The following is an 11,857-nucleotide window of genomic DNA, read 5'->3' on the forward strand; positions in this document are numbered from 1 at the left end:
TTTCTTTCTTTCTTTCTTTCTTTCTTTCTTTCTTTCTTTCTTTCTTTTTCTTTTCTGTTTCTTTTTTCTTTTTCCTTTTCCTTTTTTTGGGGGGAGGGTTCAAGATAGGATAGCATTTTATTCTCAAGTTCCATTATCCCATTAGTAATAGAAATGCATCATCATCCTTGTTCTTATGACAATTACTGCCCTTCCTACTGAGATGTTGGCTCTGTCTGACCCATGATGCCCTCTATTACCACAGGGACCCTCGGCAAGACACGGGTTGAGAGAGCATCTGGTATATCAACCTCACTTCACAGATTTAAAAACCCAAAAGACAAAAAACTGGGGCCAGGCAGTGGCTACAGAGGGTCTGCTGCCCAGTAGGGCAAGGACACTGGAACTTAGACACTGGGCTGGTGTCCCGAGATGTCCCCTCTGCCTTGTCCCTGGAAAGTGCCACTCGTGTTTTCCCCCCGGTTTATTTCAGAATTTAATTCTCGTTGTTTTTTCCATCAAGAGAAGTTAAGACTCAGGATTTTCAGGTGGACTCATAGACAGAGAACCAGATAAGCTGAGCAGAGTCCAACGTTCCCAGGGCCAAACCAAACAGAACACTGGTCACTCTGTTGTCCCCACAGCCTATGCCATTATTTAATGTCCCTACTCACCATGGAAAGAGAGGACCAAAGTCTACCTTCTTTCTCAGCTTGTCCAAATTAAGTCTCTGACCTATACAAATTCCCAGACTTTACAAGTCACTGTGTCAACTGTTCTTTTCTACAATTGAGTCACCTTATCTTTTTAAGGATAAGGTCAAGAATGTTACCCATGGATAAACCTTTTATGCACTATATAACTTCTCTGTATATGTAATTTAACAAGACTCACCAGCACCGACCTAAAATCAGTTAACAAGCCTCCATTGCCATTCTTCTCCTCTGTGAGGAAGGAAAGGGGAGGTCTCAAAAGACCTTCTGAACTGATGCGAGAGCGAGTGTGTGTGTGCCTTTCTGTTGGTGACTGAGGTGAGAGTCTCTAGCTTTTAATAAACCTCAATAGGGCCCATTAGTACTCGATATGTCAAAAATCTCTGCTACTTTTTCCAAAATCTTAGAATTGGGAGAAGGTGCAAATTCACAACAGCAGTTCCCAGTGCCAGTAAAAGACACCAGTTGGACCAAAAACCTCGAGATGTTGGTTGCCCCAGCTCGGCGTCACTTAGGACTCAAGGTTGGCTTTCCTGGTGGAGCAAATGGCAACAGAAACTGAAGCTCGCTATAGCCAATGTTGTCTAAGGCGTTGGTTAACAGCCTGGAGATTTTGTAGCAAGCAAAACTCTCATAAAGGATTGCTGTGTCGGTGCCTTCTTTGGGGCAGTCTTCAGGGAGATGGCATAGGATCCTTAAGGAATAAGTCCTCTGCCTCCAAAACTACATGAGCCTGTTTTAATTAGAGTTTCTATTGCTGTGATAAGACTATAGGACTAAAAGCAACTTGGGGAGGAAGTGGTTTACGTCACTGACATTTCTACATGACAGTCCATCATCAAAGGAGCTCAAGGCAGGAACCTGGAGGCAGGAGCTGAAGCAAAGCCCATGGAGGATGCTGCTTACTGGCTTGCTCCTTGTGGCTTGCTCAGTCTCCTTTCTTACAGCATCCAGTACCACCAGCCCAGAGGTGGCGCCACCCACAGTGAGCTGGGCCCTCCAACATGAAACATAAGAAAATGTACCACAGGCTTCCCCACAGGCCAATCTAGTGGGAGCATTTTCTCAATTTGAGATTCCCTCTTCCCATTGACTCTAGCTTGTATTAACATAGAACTAGCCAGCATAGCCTGAGACCTTCCTGCTACCTTTCTGGGCACTGATTTCTTGCCTGGGGAAGGGTCTTCCCCATAGTCTCCCATGGATATGTCAGCTCTGACAGTTGAATGGGGGCAGGTGGAGGAGAAAAACCTCATGGCTAGGCAGCTAGATAAGGACCTTGAGACTGGAGCTAAGGATTTGGGAAAACTTCCAAAGGACCTTATTTTGGAGCCATCATTTCCTTCCAGTGCCCTAAACTAAACCATCAGGACTTTGACTACAGATTCTCAAAGCTGAAGATGCTCTGTTTTGTGGACTTCTGGCCCGGGAATCTTCACCAAATGTATGAAATTAAAACTCCCAGCTCTGAAGCAAGAAGATCGGAATGAATTTGAATATAAAACACATCTAGAGGGGGACTGGAAAGATATCTCAGTAGCAGTTAAGAGCGCTGGCTGCTCTCTTCCAGGGGACCCAAGTTCAATCCCCAGCACCCGCACAGTGGCTCACAACCATCTGTAAGAGGGTATCCATTACCCTCTTTTGGTTTCTGCAGGTCCCAGGCACGCAAGTGCTGAATGCCAGAAAAACACACATCTACATTTTTTTTTTAAAGCTGCTAGAAACATTTATAGAAAAATGAAAGTGGAAAAATTATGTTAAGGGAAATACACTAAACTCACACAAACACCATGTGTTCTCTTATATAAAGAACATAGATTTTTAATGTGTCTGTGTATTTGGACAAGTGTGTGTGTGTGTGTGTGTGTGTGTGTGTGTGTGTGTGTATTTGTGTCTTTGTGTCTGTGCCTGTGTGAGTACGTGAGCTCATGTACGTGCAGGTACCTCTCAAGGCCAGAAGAGGGTGCTGGATCCTCCCGGAGCTGGAGTGACATGCGTTATGAGTCAGTCTATGTGGATGCCAGGATTGACGGCTCAGTCTCAGGACTTAAGAGCGCACCCTTGACTGCTGCTCTGTCTCTCCAACCCTGCTGGTTCCTTTTTACCTTACACTTTTTTTTTCTTTGTTACAGTCACCTTTTCCTTTAACTCCTCAGATTATTTATTTATTTACGTATTTTAATAACAACTCTGCTTCTCTCGGCAGCCATTAATTACCTACAGCCCTTCCTTTAGGAGCAGAGTCCCGGGAGATTTCCACTCTCAATGTTAAGGTGTCATCTGCTGCTGTCTTTGCTCAGGTCCTGCTTGGGCAGCCACAAAGGCAGACATTTCCTGAGTACAGCTTTCCTGTCAGATAGAGGAGATGCATATGGAGGATACAGTCCTGAAGATACAAAAATGCTTGCTGGTCCTCTGGCTCTTCCAGTCGTTTGCCCTCCCTCCTTCCATGTCCCCCGAACCCCTACGGTGTAGGGGTTGTTTGTGCTATAAATGCATCGCTTGGGCATGGCTCCCCACACTCAGTTCTTCTCGTGTTGGCCAGTCGTGGCTTTCTGTAACGGACTCTATCTGCTGCAAAAGGAAGCTTCCTTGATATGGAGTAGGAGCTACGTGTGGGTATCAGGAGAGTTATTTGGACTGTAGTTAGGAATTGTGACGGTCTAGTGAAGCGGCTGCAGTAGGCTCATCTCTAAGATTCACCACCTCGCTAGCCTTTTGTAATTGGCTAGATTTCCAGAACCAGGCATGAATTCCCTCCTTTCTTTATCTGAAAAAAAAAAAAAAAAGAAAAAGAAAAAGAAAAAAAGTGGAGCTGGAGCCACGGCTTATGAGGAGCCGATCTTGCAAAGAACCCAACTTTGGTTCCCAGCTCACAACTGCCTGCCACTCCGGGGCCAGGATGTCTGCTGTTCTCCTCTTCTAGCCTCTGTGGGCACTGCACTCCCATGTGCAAACCCACACCCAGTCACACAAACGACACAGACTTAAAAAAAAATTGTTTAAGTTAAATCTTTTAAAAAATGTTTATCGTTTGATTCCCTCACCTCTGCGGTTTTTAAATGTGTTTTTATCAGTTGCCTTTGCTCTTGACTTTGTAACAGTTTGATGCTTCTTTGCATATCTGAAGATGTCATTATTTAAGATGCAACTCCGTGAGTTGCAGTGGTGAGTGTTTAGGTCTCATTGTGGTCCTCTCACAGTATGGGAGTTTGTGTTGGAGGGGAGTTAAGGTGCCCACACACCAGTGGGATGCTTTGAGGCTAGCACCAGCTCCAGTAAAGGCTACTGAGGAGCAACCTTTAACCAGTTGCCATTCTAAGTGTTTATTTTTTAGTTTATGTGTGTTTGCGCGCACGTGTGTGTGAGTTTATTTCACATGTGTGCAGGGACCTGCAGAGCCTAAAGGGTGTTGGATCCCCTGGAACTGGAATTACAGGTGGTCATAAGCTGCATGAAGTTGGTTCTGGGAACTGAACCCAAGTCCTCTGCAAAAGAGCAGCACGTACTCTTAAGTGCTGAGCCGTCTGTCTAGCCCCAACCATGGCCGTTTTACTCCCACAGCTAAGGCACATGCCATAGCGAAGGCCTCTGTGTTGAGCGAGGGCTCTTCTTCGCTCTGCTGGCTAGAAACTTGAGTGATTCGTGGCCTCATGAGCGCTGGAAACTGTCTGGGGTTAGGTCTCTCTCAGTGACTCTCTTCGCAGCCTCGTGGGTTTTGATTTCAGTCTGCACTGGTACGGGTACATCAAGGACGCCGGAATGAGGAATCTGGAGAGGTTCCCGCAAAGTCCCAACCTTTCTGGCACTCCGTTTCAGTCACCTTGACCTCAGATCCTCTCACCTCTGCTTTTTCTTCCATCGGTGCCGGTTCCTCACAGTTATTGTTCAATGACCACAAAGAGCTGTTTCAAATGGTTTTTTTTCCCCTGATTTTTAGTTGTTTGTGGAAAGAGGGTTCACCCTGCTCCGGCGTTCCTTCACTCACTCACATAAATCTGACTTTTAACAACATATTATCTTGGCTCCAATTCCACACTTGCTAAGAGGTTTATCAGAAGCTGGCATCCTGGTAATAACTCGAGATGGTGAAATCCATGATAAGGAACTCATCACAGGTCCAGAGAGCGGAATGCACAAGCAGTAAGATACAATGTTTGCGGTAATTTTAGAATTTTTTTTTTTCAGAAACCGTTAACTAAGATTTTGATCGCATTTTAAATGTCAAAACATAATTTGTTTTCATGGATGCGTGTGTGGGGAGGTGCATGTACACATCTGCACACGTGTGTGGAGGCTGGAGGTGAATGTCCAGGGCCGTCCTCTTTTGCTCTCCACTTTAGTCTTTGAGACAGTGTCTCTCACTGAACCTGAAGCCCACTGATTCAGCCAGCCTGGCCACCCGGTGGCTCCCAGAGATCCACCTGTGTGAAAATCTGCCTTTTTTTAAATTTTTGTTTTATTTTTTATTAGTTAGTTTATTCACTTTGTATCCCAGCTGTAGCCCCCTCCCTTCCCCCTCCCAATGTCACCCTCCCTCCCTCTACTTCTCCTATGCTCCTCCCCCAGTCCAATGATAGGTGAGGTCCTCTTCCCCTTCCATTTGACCCTAGTCTCTCAGGTCTCATCAGGACTGGCTGCATTGTCTTCCTCTGTGGCCTGGTAAGGCTGCTCCCCCCTCAGGTGAAGGTGATCAAAGAGCCAGCCCATGAGTTCATGTCAGAAATGGTCCCTGTTCCTATTATTGGGGAACCTTCTTAATCACTGAGCTGCCATGGGCTACTTCTGTGCAGGGATTCTAGGTTATCTCCATGAATGGTCCTTGTTTGGAGTATCAGTCTTAGAAAAGACCTCTGGGCCCAGATATTTTGGTTCTGTTGCTCAACTTGTGGAGCTCCAGACCCTTCCAGGTCTTTCTATCTCCCCCTTCTTTAATAAGATTCCCTGCACTCTGCCCAAAGTTTGGCTATGAGTCTCAGCACATGATTTTGATACCCTGCTGGGTAGAGTCTTTCATAGGCCCTCTGTGATTGGCTCCTGTCCTGTTGCCTGTTTTCTCCCTCTTCTGATGTCCATCTCATTCGCCTTTCTGAATGAAGATTGAGCATCTTATCCAGGGCCGCCCTCCTTGATTAGCTTCCTTAGGTGTACAGATTTTAGTATGTTTATCCTACATTATATGTCTAATATCCATTTATAAGTGAGTATATACCATGTGTGTCTTTCTGCTTCTGGGATACCTCTCTCAGGTTCTCATACTTTCAGAGTAAGCACTAAACCCACTGGGCCATTTCCCCAAAGGTATATCTTTTCACACTTATTTGTGTGTATATGTGCATGGTGGCACACACAAGCCACTATGTCCATGAGAAGGTCAGAGAACAATTTGTTCTTTCCTTCCACTGAGTAGGTCTCAGGGCTCAAACCTAGACTGTTACCTTTACTCACCAGCTTGTATGATACAATTTTTAGTAGATATTGAACTCAGAGGCACAATCTGAGAACATTCAGTGAAGCTTTCTGGGAAGCTGTTTAGATTTATTTTATTTTATTTTATTGCTTCAATTATGATACTGAGTTATAAAGATGCCAGCACAACTCCATGTGGAGACAAACAGGTGGGTCCCCCTTTCCTGTGTTCCCCCAGCTGAATGGTGTTTAATGTCTGTGAAATGTGCAGGCATCCAGCAGTTCTGTAAAGCGAAACACAGGAGAAAAACATCAGGCCCCGCCACACCTTGCCACACTCCTCACTGCTCCAGTTTCCTAGGTTCTGAAAAGCAAAGTTCTTGAGAGTGTCTTGGGAACACCTTGGTCTTTTAAAAGTAATTTGTGGTTAATTGCGATGATCTAAGCTCCTTACAGACACTTTCTGTTCTAACATGTCTGTCCTTAGATGCCTATACTGCCCTTCCTTCCTGATTTCATTATCTCTAGTATTCAATATCATACATACATATGCCCAACATCTAGTTCTATTAATTCAGTTTTAACTTTACTTCCCCAATATCTTTCTTTTTGAGACAGTTATGCCATCTGAAATACGCATACCAAGACTCCTATAGGGCTAACCATGCTGTGTTTGTTTTTTATTATTAATATTTGTGCATTTTCCATAAAACCACCAGAAATTGGTTCTTCATAGGCAGAATATTCAGCTTGTGTTATTTCCCAAGCCCCAACTTGATTAAAATGGGAATACACATGAGGAGAGCTTCATTTCCCAAGTGCCTTCAAGTTCTGCTACCCTTCTTGTCTCCCTCAGATAATTTAGCATCACCCCAATTCTGTCTTTCACTGTTGTGTAATTGAATTGACTTAGTGGTTGATTCTGACTTTCTCTTCAAAGCAGGGAGGAAGTCGCTACTTCATGGTCTTGTCTGTATCTACTGAGAACTTGACACACCTGAGTTCTTAATCTAAACACACTGACTTTGGACCTCCTGTCACTTCTCCTTGGTTCTACTTACCAGAGGACAAGCACTGTCTAAAGTTGTCCATCCAGGTTAGATACTGAGGCCCTAGGTAGGTTTCGTACGTTGTTTTGTTCTGAAGGTTAGACAAGCATTCTGTATCGTCGCTGAAAAGCAAGTCCTTATGTGAGGATTCAAACATCTGGAACATCATATACTCAAATCCATTTCTTCCAAACAGCTCCTGGATTGGGACAGACAGTCAGTCACTGAAGACGCCAGGAAGCATAGAGGTGTCTACTTTTTCTAGAAGACCAAAGGCCTCTTCTGGACTACTCAGCTCCAACCTTTGGGAAACCCTAGGGCACCACAACAGTTTAGGAAATGCTGTAGTGCCAGAAAACATGGTCTGTGGATTTGAATAAGGGCGTCATCTTTTCCTGAAATTCTTCACCGATCTCAGTCAACCTCTGTTTGCTCATTCGTGAACAGAGACGGTAGCATCACATTGTGCAATGATGTACGTAAAGAAATGTAAATAGAAAGCTGGTCATATGTCACTATTTAGCCAGCCCGCACCAGGTGTTTTCCCAGCTGTCTGGATCATCCTCCCCTGCCTTTCCGCTGCCTGAAGCTCTTGCTGCTTTGCCTCTTCTAGCCTCTGAACTCCAACCAGCTCCATGTGTTCATCCTACTTCTCTTCCTCAGCTTATTTCCATAGGAGCCAACATGGCTTCCTGTCTTATGGGGGACTTTCTCTTTAGGATGTCCATAGTCATCACCATAATGGTTTTCCTAGGTATGAGTGTTAATTTCGATTGTCAGTGTTATGCACGGGAAACGAGGGCTTCGAGGGCTTCTCCGTCAATTAAAGCCTCTGTTAGACTGACCCATGGGCATGTCTACAGGACATTTTCTTACTAGTTGATCTAGGAGGGCCCAGCCCATTGTGGGTGGTACCATCTCTCAGCAGATAGGCTGGGACTATACAACAAAGGCAGCTAGATGTGAGCCTGGAGCGAGAAAGTAAGTGGTGTTCCTCCATGGTCTCTGCTTTAGTTCCTGTCCTGAGCTCCTGCACAGATTTCCCAATGATGGACTATAAGCTATAAGCCAAATAAACCCTCTCATGCCCAAGTTTCTTTTGGTTAGTGTTTTAGCACAGCAAAGAGAAGAAAACTGGAACACCGGGCCACCATTTTTTTTTTTTTTTTTTTTAACAAGGATGTGAAAGTGTTATATGAGAAAACATGGATTTCTTCTTTGGGGAACTTCCAAGAACAGGGTATCTGTTGCAACAGGCAGAGGAGAAGATAGGTTTTCCTTCAAATCATTCAGGTTAGGCATCTGTTACTTTATGAAATCAGCTCCTGTTGGCTTCCAGAAAGGCCATAAACTGCCTAGATGTTTGGCTCCTCCACTCTCAGGAAGCCCAGATGGTACCCAGCCTATCTAGGCTCAGCCACGGAGCCGGCAACTCCTTACTTATTGCACCAGCAGAAGAGAGAAGGGATTAATTCTCTTGGAGAAGTGAGCAGGCCCAAGAGATCCTGTGTGTTTATTCAACGCTCTAAATCTCAGACTGTTCTCTTGGATTTCTAGAGAGCTGCGGAACAAGATAAAACCAGAGGCAGGACTGGGAGGATCAGAACTCTCTGCTTAGGGAGAAAGAGCCTGAGCTAGGCAGGGTGTATGGGTACTTGGGCAACAGTGCAGCTCTGGGAACCGGGCACTGAGTCACAAGGAGTAGGCGCTGGTGCCCATACCTGCTGGTTGAAGAGGATTCTGCGAACAAAGTCAGCCTTATCTTTCCTGGAGAACACAGCGTGGTTTGGCACTCTGGCCAGGTGGCAGCTCTGAGCCTCAGTCACAGGCTTCCTGGTGCCATCGAGGCACAACAGCTCAAAGTCTTTGTGTCTCAGCCCCTTAGCCCAAGCCTCGTGGTTCTTTCCTAGGGAAAGAATGATGCTCACTCAGCCACAGCTTAGAGGATTGGTCCAGGTACCCTTCCGAGAGAGCCATGCTACCCAGGGAGATAAAACAAAGAGAGGAGAGAGGGACTCACAAACTCATAACCTCCTTGTTTGGTTCTCCATTAGTCCCATTAAAGCAAAAGTTTCTTAAAATAGTCCCATGGGGCTGCTGGAGAAACGGCGTAGTGGTTTAGAACACTGGCTGCTCTTCCAGAGGGCCAGGGTTCAATTCCCAGCACCTACACGGCATCTCACCACTTGTCTGTAACTCCAGCTCCAGGAGTTCCGACACCTTCACACAGCTATAGAGGCAGGCAACACACCAATACCCGTTAAATAAAAGTAATTAATAGTTAAAGTAGTCCCAAGGTATTGACAACTCCGGAAGAGGAAAACATCAGCACGAGCCCCTGGCTTTGCTGGTGTGGAATGCTGATCATCACCCCAAATGAGCAGTGTTATTCAGTTAGATGGCACATGAAGGCATACCGTGTGAGCGTGTGTATGTGTGCACATCTGTGTGAGCGTGAGTGCACGTCTGTGTGTCTGTGTGTCTGACAAGGATGGCTTAGGTAGGGCTGACCAGAGTCTCAGAAACAAAGAGGAATTCACAATCACATCTGGAGTTGGGGGATAGGAGGTAAAGCCATGCTTCATATGACTTACCCTGTGTGCTCTTCTTAGTCGTCATGGGGGCAAGCCACAAGGCTTGGCAGGGAGGGCGGTACAGACCACTACGCTAGTAAGTTAGGAGGCTTAGGCAGGAGGACTGCAGGTTCAAGACTAGCCTGGAACATGTAGCAAGACATTTTTTAAAACTTAGAAAAAAAAAATGCTTGGGGCCAGTGATATAGCTCAGTAGATTAAAAAAAAAAAAAAACAAAACAAAAACAAAAAACATGTATTTGCTGCCATGTGTGAGGACCCGCATTCAAGCTTTGAGGCCCACAAAGTAGAGGCAGAAAATTGTCCTCTGACCTCAGAACAAACACATAAAAAAAAATAAAATAACTGTAAACTTTGAAAAAATAATGGCTGGCTAGAGAGATGGCTCAGGGGTTAAGGACCAGAGGACCTGGATTTGAGTCACAGCACCCAAATGGTGGCTCACAGCTCTTTGTAACTCCAACTCCAGGGGGTCTAATGCTCTCTTTTGGCCTCTACAGGCAACAGGTATGCACGTGGTATACAGACATACATATGCCCATGACATACCTATGCTGGTAAAACATACATATAAAATTTTAAGTCAATCCATCAATAAACAAACAAAATGCTGGGGTTGTAGCTCGGGGGTACAGCACTTTCCTAGCATGCTCAAGGCCCTAGGTGAAATTCTCCAGAACTGAATAAAAAAATTATAGTAACAGTCCTGAGCGTATTAACCAAAAAAAGAAAATTCAATAAATTACAGTATGTTAAAATTAAGACAGTTGTCAGGCACTTAGGAGGCAGAGGCAGATGGACCTCTGAGTTTGAGGACAGCCTGGTCTACAGAGTGAGTTCCAGGATAGCCAGGGCTATACAGAAAAGCTTTGTCTTGATAAACCAAAAGAAAAGGGGGGGGGGGGAGGCGGTAAAGTCTCATCTTCTCTGAGGAGTAGGGGAGGAGGGGTAGGGGAAATAGGGAGGAGAGTAGGGTTGGGAGAAGAGGGAGGGGACTACAACTAGGATGTAAAATGAATAAATTAAATTTTTGTAAAAAAGAATTCTTGTCAATCAGGGAGGCAGATGCACTCAGGTAGCCCATGGTTTCTTTGTGTTTTGTCAGCTGGGGTCACAGCCAGGGTGATAATTAGCCCCATAAGCTACATCGAAACGCTAAATTAATTTAAACTTCTAGGATCCCAGGCACTGGAGTGCACTAGGTTTAGCTATTAAACTTCCACCGTTGCCTCAGTTGCCAGGGAGAGTCAGACTCTTCCAAGAAAGGAAATCACAGGGCGGGCACCTACCATCAGTGTTCTGTAGAACTGTGGGGTGCTTCACGAAGGCCACGTCCCCCTTCTCAACCAGACACCTGCATAACAAGGGCCAGGTCATCAAAGAGAATCAACAGGAGTGAGAGAGAGACCGAGGGGAGCCACACCCCTTCCCCAGGCACCCAGCACTCCTGCACAAACACCTGTACACCCGAAGGGCCACCGGGTGTTAGAGGAGGAAAGACGGAACAGCTCATTGAGTCGCACTTGTGGAAAGCACCACTCAGGTCCTCTTAAAATTCTCGCCACTTTCCTGGGACACGCTTGCACTCTCCCGCTAACAGAGCTATCTGAGGGGTGGCGCTCTGGTTAGACCCACGAGCTCAACCTGGTGTAGCATCACACCATGAGAGACTACAGTCAGCGTGGACATGTGACTGCAGGGTTTTATCGAACTCAAATGTCTGCTCAGTACTGACAACATCGAATGTGCTTCTCTAGGCAGGACTCACCCTTAACCCCATGCGGAAATGTGTACCTGTGGCGACATCTGTAACTCAGCATTTGAGAGGCTGACACCAAAGAACCCCACACTTCAGGCCAGTCTGGGCTACATAGTGAGGGTCTATATATCTTTTTTAAAAGGCTCACCTACCAAACTTGACAATCCGAGTGTGATCTCTGGAGCCCACATGGGAGAAGGGGGGAACCAACTGCCTCAAGTTGTCCTCTGACTTACACATGTGCACTGTTGTCTCCCTTGCCCCTCCCCCCACAGACAGACAGATGGACGGACAGATGGACAGATGGATGGATGGATGGATGGATGGATGGATGGATGGATGGATGGATGG

At 45.7% G+C, this 11,857-nt stretch overlaps 1 protein-coding gene across 1 annotated transcript in view; it reads right to left on the reverse strand.

Moving 5' to 3' along the window:
- Positions 1–6,201: 6,201 nt before the first annotated feature.
- Positions 6,202–11,857, reverse strand: part of LOC129693032 (inhibitor of carbonic anhydrase) — a 32,768-nt gene continuing 27,112 nt past the window's right edge. Inside the window, exons 13-16 of the mRNA XM_055629584.1 lie at positions 11,037–11,101; positions 8,875–9,059; positions 7,166–7,352; positions 6,202–6,388 (exon numbers count right to left, since the gene is read on the reverse strand). Coding sequence (XP_055485559.1) covers positions 6,354–6,388; positions 7,166–7,352; positions 8,875–9,059; positions 11,037–11,101 — 472 coding nt within the window. The 3' untranslated portion in view covers positions 6,202–6,353. The remainder of the gene's footprint in view (positions 6,389–7,165; positions 7,353–8,874; positions 9,060–11,036; positions 11,102–11,857) is intronic.

This window comes from Psammomys obesus, unplaced genomic scaffold (assembly GCF_907164565.1).
Source record: "Psammomys obesus unplaced genomic scaffold, mPsaObe1.curated_primary_1811, whole genome shotgun sequence".
Lineage (NCBI taxonomy): Eukaryota > Metazoa > Chordata > Mammalia > Rodentia > Muridae > Psammomys > Psammomys obesus.